The 20,477-nt window shown below is 45.3% G+C and overlaps 1 protein-coding gene across 1 annotated transcript in view; it reads right to left on the bottom strand.

Annotated features, from left to right (window-relative positions):
• Positions 1-18,996, bottom strand: part of LOC109290252 (keratin, type I cuticular Ha6-like) — a 20,255-nt gene extending 1,259 nt beyond the window's left edge. The window contains 5 exon segments of the mRNA XM_019506660.1: positions 565-690; positions 15,629-15,790; positions 16,534-16,690; positions 17,621-17,703; positions 18,796-18,996. Of these exon segments, the coding sequence (XP_019362205.1) occupies positions 565-690; positions 15,629-15,790; positions 16,534-16,690; positions 17,621-17,703; positions 18,796-18,966 (699 nt within the window). The 5' untranslated portion in view covers positions 18,967-18,996.
• Between the last annotated feature and the right edge of the window lie 1,481 nt (positions 18,997-20,477).

Below are 20,477 nucleotides of genomic sequence, written 5' to 3'. Positions count from 1 at the left end.
GGAGTGACCAGGAATAACGGTCACAAGCTGGCAGAGGGTAGGTTTAGGTTAGACATCAGGAGGCGCTACTTCACGGTCAGGGCGGCTAGGGTCTGGAACCAACTTCCAAGAGAGGTGGTGCAGGCTCCTACCCTGGGGGTTTTTAAGAGGAGGTTAGATGAACACCTTGCTGGGGTCGTTTGACCCCAGTACTCTTTCCTGCCATGGCAGGGGGTCGGACTAGATGATCTACTCAGGTCACTTCCGACGCTAGAAACTATGACACTATGAAACTATGAGATCCATGTTTTCAGCACCTGTCGTAATATGAGCATGCAGCAACTCAGTGGGGCATCTCTGAAAGACTTGATGGAAGTGCCTGATTTAAAATCCCCATTCTAAGATGGGATGTGTCAGGGCCTTCTTCCCACAGTGCCACATAGCCAGCTGTCACAAACATGTCTGGAATCTGGTTGTCATGTCAGTGTAAGAGAATGCTTAGATACACAGATAAATGAGCAGGGTGTCAGACATGGGTCATTTTCAGGGATGCCAAAGGCATTGTGAGTGCTCAGTGTTACACACCAGGCTGTGCTGGGTCTGCAGGTCAATCTCCAGAGCCTGAACAGTGGGTTTTAGCTGAATGATCTCATTTTGGCAGCCCTGCAGCTGTTCTTCATTGGAGATCACCTCCTTATTCAGTTCCTCCATCTGAAACATAGTGGGATAAGTTAGACAAGTATGGCTCCACTTTAAAAAACAGTTGGGCATTTTTTGAGCTTGGAATTTCTTGGTGATTTGTCTACCAGGAGATGCCCACCTGAGTGTGGTACCAGTTCTCAACTTCACACTGGTTTTTTTTCAATTAAGGTTTCATACTGGCATCTTATGTCCTCCAGGACCTTGTTCAGGTCACATGATGGAGCTGTATCCAACTCTACATTAATACAGTCACCAAGCTGATGTTGAAGTGGAGTAGCTTCCTAGGGGGATGGAAGAGTAAGAGAGTAAACATTTAGAAGGGATCTGTTTTTCTCATTCCCATCAAACACCACCTATGGATATCTCCTGTGCTCTTGTGGTGGTCTTTCTCAGTTCTAACCTCTTGATCACCAACAATGCAGGTCAATACAAATTACACTACAGAAATAGAAGTTAACACGATCATTTTCCTACACCCTCCTCCAAAATTCATTTTCCAGTGTTTTAAAGTGCAGGAGAGAAATTCAGCAAAAGTTCCTGATTTTCTAAGAAAGCCAATTATTTCTTTTTTGAAAAAAAATACATTGTAAAGTGAGTGGAGGTAATAAGCATACCAGAATAGGATGTTTTGAATACTGGAGAATAAAAGTAGAGGGTATGTACATGTTATTAGGAGTATTGTAGATGATATCCAAGATAAAATTGGATGAAACTTTAAAGGTCTTCAGCTAGAGGAAAGCTGGTAAATTCTTTATATGAAAAAGGCTTGACAAATGAAATGCTAACAGCAACCAGTATAAACAATTTTAAAGAAAAAGTTAAATGGAGCTTCACTCACTGTTGACCACAAATGCTATCTGCAAATAGTGGCTGAAACAAGAATGTTGGCCTCTATCTATAAAGCCATTGTATCTTTTCTTAGATCTAATAAATACTCATATGTTTCCACATCTTAATTTCTGTTACTGTTTAGTCACTGTTCAATCTTATTTCCTCATGGTTCTTCCTGAGGCAGAGGAGCTCCTCTGTTAGGGACTCAAGGTCTGTCTCTAGGTCAGTCTTGCATAGGGTCAGGTCATCCAGAAATCTATGCAGACTACTGATGTCTGCCGCGGCACTCTGGCAAAGCCCATGTTCATATTCATACCTTTTGAACGAAGCAAGAGTAACAGTAAATGAACTGTATGCAAAAAAACCCCATCTCATTTTCAATGCAAGTCCTGTACTGTATCATTTCTACCTGTGAAATAAAATGGTATTTTTATATATATTTCCAATTTGAAGCCTGTATGTGTGTGTATTTCCTGTTTTTTCCCCATTTGTTTGTAATACATTTTTTCTGAGGATCAGTAGACATTTGCATGTATGACACCCAAGACTTCTAGATCTCCCTGCATCCTACGCCTGGCAGCCCCAAGCAGCCCCTTGCAGGCTAGAAGGTTGCTAGCCTACAAAGGGAAACCTGCCATTGCCCATGGTTTTCCGTGGTGAATAGAAATCCTGTATCCCTGCATGATACTGAGAATCTGGGACAAATGCAACCTGGGACCAGGACTTGATGTTCCTATTCCAGGACTGTCCAGCCCAATTAGGGATGGGTGGTAACCCTAGCTCCTGGGCTGGATCCAGACTATGGGGCTCTATCTCCATCTCCAGCGGTAGGGCAAGAGGCATCAGGGATTGTTGGAGTTAATGCAGCCATTGTTCACCCCCTGACACTGACACACGTCTCCAGTGCGGCTCCATACCCCATATTTCAGCAGTGGGACCCATTCCCATTCACCCAACCCCCAAATTCCAAAACATCTATAAACACCATAGGCCAGATTACATTGTTATTTAGGCCCTATGTTTGATACCCCTGCTTTAAATTAAAAGAGACATTTCAGAGTGGCACATGGAAGACATTTAAAGTTAGTTTAGAATCCCAGAATGATGGTTAAAAAAAGACATGAGCCTCAGGCTACATGGTTAGTCCAATTTATACATACTTACTTCAAAGAAAAGTCATCAGAAGCCTCTTTAATATTGTCAATATCTAGATGTAGTCTGGCATTCTCAGCCCTGGCACTGCAGATCTGGAAAATGAGATTACTACTGAATGAAGGTACAGTAATATTCTACCCCCTCTCACTTTTAAACTGTTCTCAAACTTACTTCTCTGTGCTTCAGAAAAGCATGTTCAGACTTTCTAGTCACTTAAAACAAGCTGCAATCGCTCCTATCAATCTGAATGTGAATTATAAAATGCCCTTGTGGGCCAATACCTGTTGCTGGAGCTCTTCAATGGTGCTGTAGCAAGAGCTGAAATCTGTGCACACAAGAGAGGTTTGACATTCTTGCCACTCTCTGATTTTGCATTCCAGGTCAGCATTTTCCTTCTCCAGGGATTTCACTTTCTCCAGGTAGGAAGCCAAGCGGTCATTCAAGAGCTGCATTGTCTCCTTTCCATTGCTACTGAAGACTGCTTCATTGTACCTGCAATAGGAGCCATCCAAATAGCATTTAATTGGTCTGGCAGAAGACAGAATACAAGATGATGGTACACTTTCAGGTGATAGGCAGGTTGGTAGCAAATTGCCGTTGGTTTGGCTGCTGCTGGAGAAGTAAGGAGCTGCACAATATAGATTTGGTAGGCAGATATTTGGTTGATAGTAGTTAATTGAATAGCTGGCTGGTAGTTGGCTCCTTATTCCAGAAGAGCAAACTGAGACACTCTTGGCACGCGACATGTATGGAACTTTGCAAGAGCCCCCGATAAATCCCCATGTGCTAGCTGGGGTGCAGCCCTTGAATAACATAGTGTTAGCAGTTTAGTAAAGAATAGCTTTAAGATTTCAGAGTATTTAGAAAGCCCCAGTTATCCAAGTCAAAAGTCTATTTTCTTGCTAGAATTTTATACTCTGTGCTGTGTGAGGTGGCATGTTTGAGGAGCTTCCCCCCCCCTTGTTAATACATGTGACAATTTGTATAAAACCTTCTCCTTAGACTGTTTAATTGTTCTTGAAGCATTTTTTGTGTGTAAAACAAGTTTTAGTTTGGCTTGCCAAGTCAGGAGTCATCACTGGAAGACAGATGTTTGTCACTTGAATAATAGCTTTGCTTGCCCTTTCAGAGACACCTGTCAATTAGCCAAATGCTGAATAACTGGGCATAGGTACACAGAGAACCATTTTACATTATATATTACAAATTGCCTTCCCTCTACTTGTCCCAGCTTAGCAAACTGGATAAAATATTAATTATATTTTTCTTTACTTAATGAAAAATTACAACATGTTTGAACAAGAATATTCCAAAATAGTCCATGATACATGAGCATGTAAATTATAATTGAAGTTTGTTGAGAAGAAACTGTAGTTACACCATCAGGTACCCTGAATGACAGATTAAACACTGACAGACAGAAAAGCAGAGTAAAATGAGTAACAAGAAGAGAAGACCAGTAAGTGAAAATGGCAAAAAGCAGGAATAAAAGTAGTAGAATGGAAAGAAAACCAGTCACAAGTTAACTCACCTGACTTCCTATCCCACACTGAACTGATGATTTGGGTTGCTGCTTCACCTGTACATTGTTTTCCTATTAAAAATCAATGCTATAGCCCAGCTTTCTCACCTAGATGAGAGCAAAATATTTGTCATGTGTATCTTTTCTTCAGTAAGGATAGTCTTGTCTCTAAGGGCCTTGTTACACATTCACTTTAAGCAGCTCTTAACCCCTGGATTGTCCACACATTAACACCTGAAACTAGTTTTAAGCACTCTTTAGGGCTAGGGACAGACATTACACATAAACCGGTTTAAGTGATCAGAAACTGATTTAAACCTGTAACAGAACAAACATTCAGTACACATAAACCAGTTTCAAAATGGCTGAAACCGGTTTGAGATAAACCTGGTTGAACGCAGTATTAGATTTAACTGATCTGGCTCAAACCGGTTTATGCAATGTCTGTCCCAGACCCCTTCCTGGTTTAAATTGAACCAGACTCCCCTAGCATCCTGACATGCTCTCTGGGCTGGGCTCTCGGCTCCAGCCTAGCCAAGCTGGCCCTGCCCCTCTTCTCCCCAGCCAGAGCAGGGGCAGGCAGGGGCAGGGGGCTGGCCAGAGAGGAATTTAATTCCCCCCTCTCTATCCCAGTGGCAGGGACCTGAGGTAGGTCTGCTGGGTGTTCCACCCTCACTGCTGCAGCAATGGGGCACCATGGCCCCTGAAGTAGAGCGGGGCAAGAAGGTGAGTTAGTCTCCTTTCTACCCCCACTGACAGCTGGGTCTGCCCACCGTCACTGCTGCGCTCACTCCCTGTGGCAGAATAGGCTCCTGTTGTCCCTTCCACTGGACACTGGAGGGAGGAGCAATAACCCCCATTCCTGCCCCCTCCCCCAATGGGCCTTGTCTGGTCATGCCCCCATCCCACCACTGCAGGAGGAGGGGACAGGGCCCTCTTTGGGGCAGCAGCCCCTGTCATAATGTCGGGGAGTGCAAGCCCCTTCCCAGTGAGGGTACTGCAGCACTGGGGTCCAGAGCGGGCCAGAGTCCTGCAAGACCCCTGCAGTGCCACCATGATCCACAGCAGCTCTGCCAGCCCTGCAGCATGGCACCTGCCGGGAAGAGGCTTGCGCTTGGGTAAATGGAGGTGGGGGCTGCTTCCCCTGTCACAGTGGCTGCCCCCTTGCCACTCCAGCAGCCAGGCAGGGGCAGGACCAGTGCCACCAGGAGGGCCTCTCGGGGTGGGGACAGGGAGAGGGGTTATTCCCTGTTCTGCCTCTGGGGCGCTGCAGCCAGGTCTCCGTGGCCCAGCCGGTACCGCTGCTCAGTCTGTGCTTAGGACAACATCTGGCAGAATAAGTCCCCTCCTGCCAGGAGGGGGTTGGCCCCAAGCACAGACTGAGTCTGCCCACTGCTTGGCTTGCAGCTGCTGCTCAGTCTGTGCTCAGGGCCAGATTCCACTGGACACTGCCTTGAGTGCAGACTGAGCGGCGGCTGCAACCTGGGTGGGCAAATCTGGCTGCAGTGCCCCTGGGTCAGAACAGGAAATAACCCCACTCCCAGCCCCCACCCTCAGAGGCCCTGCTGGTGGCATATGGCCCCGCCCCCTCCTGGCTGCTGGAGCAGTGAGGGGACAGCCACCATGACAGGAGCAGTAGCCCCCGTCCCTGTTTGCCCAAGCATGAGCCTCTTCCTGGCAGGGGCCATGCAGTGGGGCCAGCAGAGCTGCTGCAGAGTGTGGTGCCACTGCAGGGGGCTTGCAGGGCTCTGGCCCACTCCAGACCCCAGTGCTGCCACGCACGGCCCACCGCAGCTCTGCCTTCCTTGCAGTGCAGCACCCCTGCTGGGAAGGGGATCATGTTCTCCAATATTATGACAGGGGCTGCTGCCCCCAAGGCCCTGCCCCCTCCTGCTGCAGCAGCAGTACAGGGGCATAGCCAGACAGGGCCCTTTGGGGGAGGGGGCAGGGACAGGGTTTATTCCTCCTTCCTCTAGTGTCTGGCAGAGGGGACAGAAGGGGCCTATTCTACCACAGGTAGTGAGCGCGGTAGTGATGGTGGGCAGATCTGGCTGCCAGTGGGAGTCAAGAGGAGACTAACTCTCCCCCTTGCCCCCCTCTGCCTCAGGGACCTCTGCAGCTGTGAGGGGGGAGTGCCCAGCAGACCTGGCTAGGGTCCCCGCCAGTGGGACAGGGAGGGGGGAAATTAATTAAACCCCTCCCTGGCCAGCTCAGCCCAGCCTGGCCACACTCTCCAGCATAGATCCCTGTAGTTAAAGGTGTGCTCTAGCACCCCTCATCACCTAGCCTAAGCAACTGCAGGCATTTGCCTGCATTTTCTGAGTCCACAAAAAATGTTTGTTCTGTTACAAACAGGTTCAACCTAGGTAGGTTAAACTAACCTGCAAAGGTTGAATCAGTTCAGGCTCCAGCTTTTTTAATGTCTGTCCCTAGCTTATGTGGCTTAAAGTTACGCCACTCAGGACAGGTTTATCTCTGATCTATGTTACCCAGCTCATGTTACACTAAGGTTTATCCCAATTGGGCTACACCTTAGTGTAAACATCTATCCTACTTCTCTTCCCCCACCAGTCCAGATTGGGCCCACTGCCCCCCACCCTTCCCAGGACCCCAGATCCCCACTCACTGTCCTGCTGCTCTCCTCACCCACTGCTTACATGTGGCTTCCCTTGCTGTCTGTCCCCAGGGGAGCAATCAGAGAAGGCTTAACCTACCTGCCCAACCACCACTGCCACCCTTGCTGCTTTATGGGCCTGGCTCAGCCAGGTGAAAAGTAACCTGGTGGCAGCCACTGCAGGGGCTTGGCAGGCAGATTAATCCTTTCCTACCTGCTCCCCGGGACAGACAGTGTGGCCAGCCACAGTTAAGCAGAGGAGGAAGATCTGGGTGTAGCGTGGAGTACAGGGGAATCCTGAGGGGCAGGGGGGAGCCCTGGGGGCAAGGGGAAGCAGGGAAGCCCTGGGGGCAGAGAACAGGAGGGGAAGCTTGAAATGGGTGTGGGGGATTCTTACTTTTCAGTCCTCCAGGCCCCTGCTGACCTAAATGTGTGACTGCTCCAGACTCGAGCTAGCACTAACACCCATCAGCATCTGAGCTCCCCATGTAGTGGATAACAAGACCTTAGGACCTTGTTACACATTAATTTTAGGCAGTTCCTGGAGCTCTTAACCCCTGGATTGTCTGCACATTAACACCTGAAACTAGTTTTAAACACTCTTTAGGCAGCTTAAAGTTATGCCACTCTGGGGCAGATTTCTCTTTGATCCATGTTACCTAGCTCTTGTTCCATTAACATGTAGCCACTCCTCACCATTGACCAACCACGTTGCAGTCCTCCAGCATCCCAGGATGCAGTGTCTCCTTCCGACCCTCCTGTTCTGTGTAGGCAAACTTTCCACCCCCTGAACACTACTACACAGGGGACAGTCCTGGCACCAAGCCAACTCCCCCCCCGCCTCTAAAGTTGTGACCTTTGCAGCCCTGTGGAAACTGCCTGCAGAGCACATGCTAGTTAGCCAGGTCACATGGGGTCTAGGAGGTGAGGGTTGTGAGGGGAAACAAGGTGGGGAGCTGGATTGGGTCCCCATGGGCTGGGGCTTCCTTCCCAGGGCGGGGGAAGTAGCTCCCCCAAAAGTGCCTTCCTTCACAGCTCCCACCTCCCAACCACCCTGGGAAGCATGACCAGCAGCCCCCATACTCCAATTTATTAAAACATGAGACCTTCTTTAATTTAGTTTCTCTTTATTTTTACTTCATTCTTCAGTAGCTGATTTCCTTCATTTCACTATGCTTCTCCCATCCCCATTTCCTTTCCACCTCTCACTTCATTACCTATCCCCATCCCATTAACTCTTCCAGCTTTATGTTCCCGCTGCCCACCCCACCCAGGGATAGAACCTGTCTTGGCTCGGCAGCCCTGTAGAGGCAACTCACAGCTGTAGCTCCTCAGTCAGGCCCCTGCTCACCAGCCTGCTAGCGGCACATCATAGCTGTGCAGGTGGGAGACAGAGAAGGTTTTTAGCCTTAAGAAGTGACTGTTCCAAATTCAAGCTAGCACTAACATTGATCAACATTCGAGCTGCTCAAAGTGGAACGTGTAACAAGGCCTTAAGAAAAATAATTCTGATGAAGGGAAGATGGGTTCTAAAAGCAACAGAACTAGTACTAAGATGGCTATGTAACATGGTTTTGTGCTTCACTGTAGCTAGTATGGCAACCTGAGCATGAATCCCCATGTAGATTTTTGTGCCATTGACAAGTCAGAACTGATATAACTGTATTTCTTAGAAATTCAGTTTTTGTTACCTTTATGTAACGAAAGGTAAAGAATGTAAATGGTGCGGAATGAGCTGAAGCTTTCCCCATCGTGATTAGTGATGTAAAATTAGCTGTACCTGTGGTTCTTCCTAAGCGGATGGGAATTAAAGGATTATTTACAGGTGTATACCCAGTGATGCTGTCACCACTTGCCCTTGAGTGGGAACCTATTCTTGGGCACTGTCCATGCAGACTTACAAGCTGGCCCACAAGAGCCATTCTGCATCTCCTTGTGTTTGCAGTGAAGAATCTGATCCCTGACACCTGGGTCAGTATCCTGGCTCTGCCTCTGAAGTTCTGTGAGATCTTGGACAGGTTGTTTAGCCTCTGTAACTCATGTACTTATTTGTACAATAAACATTTTCCCTTTGTTCACAGCATTGTTAAACAGTGGAATTAATTAATGGTTGTAAGGACTTTGAGATCTAAAGGGGATTTTTTTTAGTACAATATTAGGAGTCTGTAATTACAGACACAAAAGAAAATATCATGGTGAGAAAGCAAGTCAAACTTGATTATTATATGTTTAATGGCTTAAAATTAGTACAGAAATAGAAAACAGGAGATTCACTAGCAAATAAATGAGAATCAAAGCATTGGATAGTAGTAAGGCAATTACTTTTTAGAGTAATGTACAATGCATAGGTAGGTCAGGAATAGTCAGGGATGTTGAGTAAAGGCTAGAGAGAACCAGATTAAAATGCTGTTCTTTTGGAAGAACCAAAGCCCTTATCTGGCGAAACCACAGCAAAAGAAGAAGAGCTAGAAAGGTCTTTCATGGAAGCTGGTATATGGTGCTGCCTTTGTGACTGCTTTTATGCTACTACACTTTCTTACTGAGTTCCTGCATTTTATGAAGCTGTGTAAGCCTTTCAACAGGGAGTAGTTAGTTTTGGCCTAATGCCCCATATATAGGTAATTACAATTATTACAGCATGCTGCTGTCACCTGAATGACTGCTCTTTCCCTATCCTGCTAGGATATTCCTTCTTTGTACTTCTCTAAATCAACTTGCTCCTTTCTAAGTGTTAAGAAGAAACCCATCACATTTGACATACCTCTTGCTGGACACTGATGCTTTATCTTTCATATTTATTGTTCTCTTAAGAGTTCAGCTTGCTTTAAGAAACTTGGCCCTGAAGTGGATTGGATTTTGACATACGTAGTTCTGTGGCCCAACCTGAAGAAAAAGAGACCCAGTGTGTACTTCCCTAGGAATATTTAAAGGTAGTTTAGAGATCCAGAAGAAGGAAGTATGCTGGTCCACCAATGTGCAGGAGGCAATCAGAACTGGTTAAAAGATACGTTTAAAGCTAGTGACCTAGAGTGCTTCTTCAGTAGGAAACTGGTAGGCCTGTGTGAAGTAGCAAGTATTCAGTTTGGATTTGGTTTGGCCAGTTCGGAGGGACAGTGATTCAATTCCATGATTCGAGTCACTGTCCCAATTCAATTCAGTTGAATTGGATTCAAAGATTCAGTGCCAATTCAGTGATTCAGCCATAGACTATAATGGGGAATCACTAAAATACCTATAACTTTGTCATTTTTTGCAGATTTGGATGAATGCAGCAGGGATGCTAGCCCCTTCTGATGGCATAAAGCCTGCCAAGGTTCAAAGAGATAGGTGCAGGCATTTCTGTGACAGCGCACCTCAAACTGCTGAAAGCAAACCTCGTATCATGTGTATGCGTTAAGTAGGACTGTGCAAAGCAGCTAGTATTCGCTTTGGATTTGGATTCAGCTGATTCAGGGGACAGTGATTTGACTCAGTGATTTGAATTAATGTCCTGAATTGATTCAGGTGAATCTGATGCAGAGATTTGGCCGCTGCTGAATTGGCCAAATCTCTGAATTGGCCCCATCCCCCGTCCGCTCTTCTAGCCCTGTCAATGGCTGCCCCACCCAGCCCCAGCTCCCGGCTCTTTGAACAAAAAGCCCAGAGACACGGATTGCTGCCAGGTGAGGGAGGCGATTCCCGCTTCCCTTTGCTTCCCCATGCCATGTGGGGGGCTCTGCCATGAGCTGTCTGACCCTGCCTGCTCTCCCAGCCCCTTCCATAGCTGTCCCCCTCCCCCCCACAAGCTCCCAGCTCTTTAAAAAAAAAAAAAAGCCCTGCACAGGTAGTTGGGTTTTGTTGTCTTTGATAGATTCGGGTGCGCAGTTTGTGGGGTACTGGAGATAGTTGGCAGGTTTTGTGTTTTGAGCTGTAGGAAGCTGGCTTCAGTTCTGGTGAGGAGGTTAGGTGCTTGTTTGAACTTACAAACCCTCTTCAGAGCTGCACTTCATCAGCCTCCTAGGTAGTAGGTACAGAAACTCATGGACTCAGTATAGGCAGTGGAGTTCTGACACACTGCGACCTGCCAGACATCTGACTCCCCATGTACCTCAGCACTTCTACCTGTGCTGCTACATCCCTCTTCCGACCCCCCAGCCTGTCTCTCACCCTCTGCCGCCTCCATTTCCATTGTCACTGACTGGCTTTCTCACCTGCATTGCATGCCAGCCTCTGGCTTCTTTCCTATTCCTTCCTTCCAGGAAGCGCACACACACCAACTGCAGGCGCTTTCTTAGCCTGATGAAGCGTTTTCAACCCAAAAGCTTGCTAAGATAGAATTCTCCAACTATTCAGTTGGTCTACTAAAAGATACCAATTTGACCCAAAGAACCTTTCCTGCCATGTCCTTAGACCAACACGGCTACAACGTATGCCACTAGCACCTGTCCCCAGTTTCCAACAAGATGTGGCAGCAAGGGAGAAGAGAAGGCATCCACAGGGTGGAGCTGGCATGATCACAGGGCCCTAGGGGTATCACGGCCATCTCTAGGGACCCTACTCCCTGACAAAGTGCAGTTTCCCTTATGTGTAATTGCTACTAAATCTACCTCCGCTTTTGACCACTCCCCTCCCCTAAACTCAGGCAAGCACTGCTGACCATGGTTACACATTACACTTTAAGCTTCTCAAAAGTTGATTGGTGTTAGTGTTAGCTTGAGTGTGGAGCATTCACACATTCAGGCAAGCAGGAGCCTTGAGGACTGGAAGGTAAGAATCCCTTTCCCCCACTCCCATTTTGGTCTCCCCTCTGCCCCTGGGGCTCCCCATTTCTCCCCCCTGCCAGGGTTTCCCCTATCTTTTGGGTTTCCTCCCCTGCCCCCCCACCCCGGACACCAAATCCTACCACTTCTTCCTATTCAGTAATTCAAGATCCACTTATCTTTTCTTGTTGGTTAACTTCAAAACCTTGCTCAGGCTCTGATGATTTCTTACCACAACTACTGCAACCTCCTCCCCTTTAACCTTTAATAAACTCACCTTGCTTCCCTTCACTCTTTCCCCATTACTCTGCCCTATAACAGTTTCAATGTTCTGCCTAGGTCTAGACCCTCCTTAAAACTGTCTGTCTTTCTCGTACTACATGGATCCAATTTTAAGTTCTTTATCTTCCTCTTCGAAAAATCTGTGAAACTGTGGACCTGTTCAAGCATCTCTTGTTACTAAAATATCTTAGTGTTGTTTACCTGATAGTTTTAAATCTGGAGGTTATTAGGTAAAATGCCACTGTTTATATTTGTTACGGCCCAGAGGAAAGGTGACAAACATGGCCTGTGGGCTACCAGCAGGCCAAGGATTTTGGGGTTGTGGTTAGTGGTAAGTGGGATGTGCTGCAAAATCCAGGCTCCTGGCACCCCAGCACATCTGGCCCTTGTCAGCACAGCCTTTACTCACACCCATGCCATCATGGTCCTACTTCCCCTGCAGCCACTTGTGCCCAGTCGCCACCACCACGATGGCTGCTGCTGCTGGCCCTGTGGATCTGGCCCACAAAGGAGCCCTGCAGTTTGTTTCTGACCCAGGGCACGGGGTAAGTTTGACACCCCTAGCCTAAAGGACCCAACTGGAATCAGGGTTCCAATATGAAATGAAAGGAGCCAGCTTTCAAACAGCTGTTCATGAAATATATAAAATAATGACTATGAAAGGGATGAATACAAAAAAGGAAAGAAGTTTGCTATATCGTAGTAATTACCTTTTTATTAAGAAATAAGGAGGTTTCAATCTGCTTTAGACACTGAGGTGGAACAGAAGGCAGAAAATGCACTGCAAGAGGCACATTGAAAGCAGAAGAATATGTTGATGTGGCAAGCAGTTCAGCACTTGCAAATGGATAGGACTGAGATCTCTAAAGCCATCCAAAGGATTTTGATTCCTAATTGACCATTCAAGTCCCTGGCACAGCTACGAAAATCTCAGCTTAGAGACTTGAGTCTACTGTAGTTTTCCTTTCACTAGCCCATAACATTGCCTCATATTATTATTCCTTCTAGTGAAAATTTTCACATTTAACAGATTTGAGTGGAGATCTGAGTTACTAATGCAGAGCCTGGAGTGAGAAGAGAAGTGGGTGCACAGGAATTGCAGCAGGGTTGAATCGGATTGGGTTCTGCTGCTGGGATGCTGGGGGTGCAGTCAGAAGGAAAGACTGGTGACTGGATTGGTTCTGACCAGACTGGTTTGCCAACTGATGAGCTGATGGAGGTTGTACAGCCTGGGTTACCAGGGGAGTTGGGTAGCCCAGCAAAAAATAAAATAATTTAGGATAGATTTAATACATGTCTAAAGGACTTTTCAAAAACTAATGTTACAAGATAAAATGAAAAGAAACATAAAGAATTTACAGCAAAAATATTATGTGGAAAATCCAAATCCAGAGAACCACACTTTTAGCAGCTGGGTCCTTTTTCTATTTGCTAAAAAAGCACAGAAGCAGAGGCTGTCTTTCTGAGCTGTCTGAGAAGGCAAGGGATTCTCCCTTAGGATGATTCATAATTGCAGAATGTCAGTATTCAGGACAAATAGTTTTCTCTTTCCTGAGCCCAGCTGCAGATAGTCATTAAGGCCTCCCTAATGGCAGACAAGGAGAAAGAAAGAACATGTGGGAGAATCAAAATGATTGAGAGGAAAAACTTTAGTTTGGTTCTCCCAACTCAAAGGGGAAAGACTTCAGTTTGGGTCTCCCAACTCCAAAGGTGAATGCTGTCACCAATACGCTTGGCAGCAGACATGGAAGTGGACCAGAAGCACTTCTGATCCACTTCCAGGTCTGCCACTGAGTATGCAGGGGACACCCCCCCCAGTGCCTCCTGGGATTGGAGTGGCACCCAGGATCCCCCCGTGGCTGATATCTGAGCCAGGGGGGGACTCAGGGCGGCGGGGGGGAGTTCCCCAAGTGCTCGGCAGTGGAACTGGAAGTGAACCGAAAGTACTTCCGATCCACTTCTGGGTCTGCCGCCAACCATGTGGGGGACACTGCCCCCCCTTGTGCTCCTGTGGGGTGCTCCATCCACCCCACTATCACAGTATTCATGAGCTGCACCTGGTACCTCAAGGTATGTAGAAAAAATATATAAAGCTGTGTCTATGGCCAAATCGCTGATTCTCCAAATCAGCAGTGAATCTTCAGATTCAGCTGAATTGAATCAGGACAGTCATCTGAATCAATGAGTCGAATCATTGTCCCCTGAATTGGGCCAAATCTGAACCAAATACGGCCCGCTTCGCACACCCCTAATGTTTATGTACATAGTTTGACCATCAGTTGCTTGCACTATATGTACCTGCAGTCCTCTACATCCAGCAGCCTGTGGTGCACGCTGATCTCACAATCCAGCTGGCACTTAGCATCCAAGAGGACCTTGTATTCGCCATGTTGGTGCTCTATGTCAGATCGAAGTTCAGCCAACTGTACTTCCACATCACTGAGCAGACACTGGAGCTCTGATAACTGCTGGCTGTAGTGCATTTCTGTTTCTGCCAAAGTGTTTTCAAGAGCAGTGTTCTGAGAGGGGAAAAAAGTGGGTCAGACAGACTCAGTGGGTATGTCTACACATGCAAGTAATGTGCCTGAATTTTTTGCCAGTGCCATCGAGCCAGGTTCCAATCCTGATCTCCCCGCAGCTGGGAGGGAAATGCCCCTTGAACCAGGACAGCTCCCTCCACGCCCTGGGGCTTGGAGCCAGCCGCTATCTTCCTGCATCCGGCAGGGAGCGGGTCCTGGAGCCAGGACAGCTACCCCCTGTCCCCTGGACCTTGGGGGCTTAAGCCAGGCAGCCATTGTGGTCCCCTGCTGCCTGGGCTGACCAGGAGCAATTTGCTTCCAGTCAGTGTCTACACATATGCTACTGCACATTAGTTAATGCACCATTTACTAGCAAACGATGCATTAGACTAATTTAATGTGCAGTAATAGCTTTGCATGTATAGACGGTGATGCTTTAATGTGCATTAACTCAGTCTAATGCGCAGTAAAGTGTCTTATGTAGATGCACCAGGGAGTCCTATTCAGGTATCACTGTCTGATTTTGTGTATTAGAAAATCCTGGATGACCTGTCCTGATTTTTAACTGAATGTTACGAGGTTGCAGCAATTTTCTGGGGTGTTCACCTTCAAACTAAAGGACAATATGAGATTAAAACAATCATTCCCCAAGGCAGAGGTTCTCAATATTTTTAGACCAAGGCACCCTGGCATAGGCTCAAGAACCCTGTTGGAAAATTGCAGCTCTTAGTGGCACTCTGGTTGAGAATCATTGCCCTAATGACTAGGTTCAGGTAGGTCCATGTGTTATGTGTGTGATTTCAAATCCATGCCATCAGAGGGGGCTGATCAGGGTCTTTTTTTACTGTGCTGCAAAGGCAGTTGTCACAAACATGTCTGAAATCTGGTTGCTGTTTCAGTACAAGAGAATCCTGATACACAGATAAATGGCCAGGCAGTAGCACTGACTTAGAACTTCAACTACAGCTGTAGGCCAAACATGGGTCTGTGCTCATTTTCAGGGATGTCAAAGGCATTGAGAGCACTCACAGTAATACACACCAGGTTGTGCTGGGTCTGCAGGTTGATCTCCAGAACCTGAACAGTGTGTTTTAGCTGAATGATCTCATTTTGGCAGCCCTGCAGCTGTTCTCCACTGGAGATCACCTCCTTATTCAGTTCCTCCATCTGAAATACATGCCAGATGAAAGGGGGAAGTCAGAAATTGTGACTCCGCTTTAAAAGGCAGTTGGGCATCTTTTGAGCTTGGAATTTCTTGGTGATTTGTCTACTATGAGATGCCCACCTGTGTGTGGTACCAGCCCTCAACGTCACATTGGTTCTTGTCAACTAAGGTCTCGTACTGGTATCTTATCTCCTCCAGGACCTTGTTCAGGTCACATGATGGAGCTGCATCTAACTCTACATTGATACGGTCACCAAGCTGATGTCAAAGTGGAGTAGCTTCCTATGGAGAAGAAAGAACAAGAGAGTAAATATTTCGAAGGGATCTGTTTTTTTCACTGCCCACTAAATAGCACTGTCTGGAATTTTCCTGAGCCTCTTAGAGGACTCTCTTTGCTCTCATATCTCGAGCAGAGATTAACCAAGCCCAGCTATAACCTAACGCAGAAATAGAAGCCGATCTGGTAATTATTCGTATAGCCTTCTCCATGATCTATTTTCCATTACTCTAGTCTGAAAAAGGGTAACTTAAAAAATATTTCTCCATTGTTCAGGAAAAGTTAGTTGGAAGTGGGGGAGAAAGTGCTTCCTTTTGGCTTTTACTATGAGTATGTTCTGAAGTAAGCAGCAATAAACAATTACCATAATACAGAGACCTGATGGGCTGTATTTGAAAATCACACATTGTCTTCTATTTTCTTTTGAGTACAGACACTGAGTGTGGATCCCGTTAGCTTATAGAGAAACTGTCAAAATTACAAGAATATCTGGGGCTGTGTCAAAGTAAGACAATATGAATTTAGACAGATAATAGTGATTTTTTTATATGGGAGACTCCTCAAAAGAGATAGGAGGATTTGATACTGAAATGAGTACTAACAAAAAAGTGAAATCCATCATTGTGGAGAAGAATAATGGCTGTAATGGCTGATAATAATCCATTATCTTATAGTTTTCACAGCATACATGCATTTTAATGGTCTTTTGTACCATTTAAGTTCTAACTGTTTTGGCTTACTATCTTACTTCCTCATGGTTCTTCCTGAGGCAGAGGAGCTCCTCTGTTAGGGCCTCAAGCTCTGTCTCTAGGTCAGCCTTGCACAGGGTCAGGTCATCCAGAATTCTACGCAGACTTTTGACGTCTGCCTTGGCACTCTCGGAAAGCCCATGTTTGTATTCATACCTTTAAATGACAAGAACATAGTAATAACTAATAATCCTTAAAACAAAGCCTGAACAAGCACAATTTTCTTTCAAGTTTACTTCTTAGTTTATTTGTACTGGTCCTTTTTGGATTATTTGTAAATGTCTTGACTCTTTCCGTATGTTGACAACTCTTGTTTTTGAGGTAGTCTAGCTCTTGATAAAAAATGATTCCTCACTGTTCAGATTACAGATTGGATATTTTGCTGTTAATTTGGAGGAATACAAGATTGCCTCTTCCTTTTTTTTTATTTTGCAAAGATGATGGCAGATGGTGTTACCTTCTACAATAGATTCACTTTGTAAGACTTCTTGATATAGTCTTTTCCATTTAGTGGACCAAAAGTAAAGCTTGTTAGGTGAAAATGCCGTAATGTTTTCTAATCTGCTAAGGTCCAAAGATGGGACCACAACATGTGACAATGACCAAACATGAAAAATAGAAACAGTCAATTAAATTATGAGATTAATTCTTATAATTCTCTCCCCTCTCTTACAACTGTTTTTTTTACTATGCTGTGCTGGCTTTTACTGCTCAGACCTGATGAATGCTTTGCATTGGAAAGCTTCTCTAACTCTGTCCAAACTATGCAGTTGATCCAATAAAAGATATCACCCTAAGAAATTTGTGCCTCTTGTAATAAAAGAACCAACTCTTTTTGTAGCCTTAATTTCTTTTTTTTATTTCTTGTATAGAAAAATGCAAGTGAGTTAGCACCAAAATTGTGTGGAAAACATAAAATTTTGTCCGTAAAGTAAGTGATTTCTCTCCCAGATAGAGTAACGGTCTCATATACCTTGTAGTATACGATCATTTTAAAATTCTCTAATATACAAAAGGTAACTGAAACCTGAACTAAGACCTAGAGGGTCAACTAATGATTCACAGTCCAATTGGTATCAGACTTACTTGGTAGCATAGTCATCAGAAGCCACTTTGAGATTGTCAACATCCAGGCAGAGTCTGGCATTATCAGCTTTAGCACAGCAGATCTGTAAAATAAGAGGTTTCCTGTAAACAATAAAACATTTTAAAATATCCACTTTAAATAAATTGAAAGGAATTTTTCAATACTTGTATTTCTACAGGAGGCAGAGATCTAGCATTTTTACCATACTCTGATTTGTGAGTGCAATAATTGTGAGGTGCATAACACAAAGTACTACAAAATCTAAGCCCACAGTCACTAAGACTGATGCAAGGGATGAATCATTTGACTCCCTCCATCCTGATGTTTTAGGTGATTAGCTTCCAAAGTAGCAATAGATCTAAAATAAAATATGTATACCTTTCAAGTGGATTTAAATCTCCTCTTGTGGTCCATGCACTTTAAGGCCAGGTACAGACATTACACTTTTACCAGTGTAAGTGATCAGAAACCAGTCTATACCCCTAACACAACAGAAGTTTGGCACAGAAAGCTAGTCTATACCAGTGATAGGACAAAAATTTGGCACATATAGACTTGTTTAAAAATGGTGGAACCCAGTTTAAGATTTTCAGAGTGAATGTATGTTCTGTTTACACTATTAATCTAAACTACACCACTTACTGAAAACCATATAACTTACATTGATTCCACTTTGGGTTTTTCGAATATCTGTACCTAGCCTAAAACTGTACACGTTAATGAGCCTTGATAACTCATCAATACAAACCAATGGAATGCAGAACAACATCTAGCGAAGAAGAACTGGACAGAAAAGTAATATTTCCTATCTATGTCCCAATTCTGAGTTATAATGAAAAGAGAGGGTCATTAAAGAAGGGATGCTCATAAGCACATACATAGCACAATTATTAAAAAGTGTTATTCTTTGATCCTGAATTCCATTTTCTGTTGCTATCAGAATGCATAGTAATAAATAGCAAAATAACTGATAGATTTATATAAAGAAAAGATTAAGGGTAGCTCTGAAATAAAGATCCTTACTGATAGCTAAGAACATGATTCCACACTATCACAATTTATCATCCACTCTTTTTGCCCTCTGAAAAAGGGAAGAAATGCTTTCAGCATTCCTACAGCCTTGAGAACAACCTGCCGTTTGCATAGATTATAAGATTCTCTGTTGGGCCATTACCTGTTGCTGGAGCTCCTCAATCATCTTATAGTAACAGCTGAAATCAGTATATACACACGGGGTTTGACCTTCATACCACTCTTGGATTTTATATTCCAAGTCAGCATTCTCCTGCTCCAGTAATCTCACTTTCTCCAGGTAGCAGGCCAGACAGTCATTCAAGAATTGCATGGTCTCCTTCTCATTGCTATTGAAGATTGATTCATTGTAGCCACAATAAGAGCCAGCTGAATAGCAGCCCATAGGTCTGACCAATTTTCTGGGCAGGCAGGGAATTGGTTGGTAGCCATTAACAAGGGAGCTCCCTGTTCTACTGCTAACAGACACTTTGCTACTAGCTGAGAAGCTAGTTGGCAAGCAGCTTTTTATGCCAGAAGAACAATGTGAGATGCTCTTGGTGTAAGAGTTGCTTGGAGCCTTACAAGAACCTGTAAAAGACCCACAACAGGGGTCTGGAGTGCAGCAGTTAGAAGTCATAGCGAGAGAAGATTAGTGAGAAAAGTTAAAGATTTCAGTTTAGTTGGAAAACCCCAGTTACACAAGTGTAGAAGTGTGCCTCCTTGGTAGAGTTTTAATATTCGGTGCTGTGGGTGTTGGCACAGTTCAAAGGTTCTTCCCCTTCTTCATTTGAAAGCCAGTTTTCACAAGGACTTATTACTCTATTATTTAGTTGCTTAAGAAGCACTTCTTTGCTTATAAAACAGTTTTTAGTTTAGTTTGTCCAGTAAGGATTCATAACTATAGGTGCTGGCTGCTAGAAGAAAAGCTATGCATTACGCTTTCAAAGCAAATTGTCATCAAGTCAAAGGGAAACCCTCAATAAATGGCTATGCATACATGGAGAGGATGTTGTAGAATATTTTAGTTGGAGTCATTTGATTCCTTTAATGGATACTACAGACTACACGGAATATTTTTTCTCTTTGCATTCAAGCAATCAGTCTTTTTTTTTAAATAAGAGAAGATATATTATTTTTGGAACTAAACCACTACTAGTTTAGTTTCAGAAGGAGGAAAGAGTCTTTCATGTGTAGACGAAGTGGAGGCCCTAAATTGAAGTGGCGGGTTTTTAATAACACCACTTCAATTTAGGGCTGATTAAACCCCCGTGTCATGTACACACTTACCTGCTTCTGTGGTGGGGAGGGGAGGATGAGCTGCCAGCAGGAGGAGCTGTCCCTGGGTTGCAGGACAGGGGCTGGTGCTCCCTCCACCTCCCCCCCACCTCCCGGTGGCACCCACCCACAGGCACCTGGCTCGAGTGGTCCTGGGGTGCCGCAGCCGCGGAGGGAAGCGCCGGGCCCCCACACAGCTCAGGCAGGCAGGCAGGCTCTGGGAGGGGGGTTCAGAGTCAGACTTGCCGCTTTTCTTGGGAAGAGCCTGGCTTCCTGGGCTACTGCCAGGCTGCCTGCAGGGCTTTCTGCAGAGCCATGGAGCTGCACAGAGCCTGCTGCTTTGCTCCACAGCCTTAGGGGCAGCAAACTAAAACTCCTTGGAGGAGTTTTAATTTGCTGCGCCCGAAGTCATTTAAGGCACATGACGCTGCCGAGTTTCCTACAGTGGCTGGAATTAATGTGCAATACGTCACCGACTCCTGCAAACACCAACACCATTAAAGTGGGGCAAAAGCATTTAGCCCACTTCAAAGTGTCATGCACACATGCCCTCGTTTTGTCCACACA

Source organism: Gavialis gangeticus, unplaced genomic scaffold, assembly GCF_001723915.1.
Source record: "Gavialis gangeticus isolate Ggan-Ray unplaced genomic scaffold, GavGan_comp1, whole genome shotgun sequence".
Classification (NCBI taxonomy): domain Eukaryota; kingdom Metazoa; phylum Chordata; order Crocodylia; family Gavialidae; genus Gavialis; species Gavialis gangeticus.
This window is presented reverse-complemented; position numbering and strand designations above follow the sequence as displayed.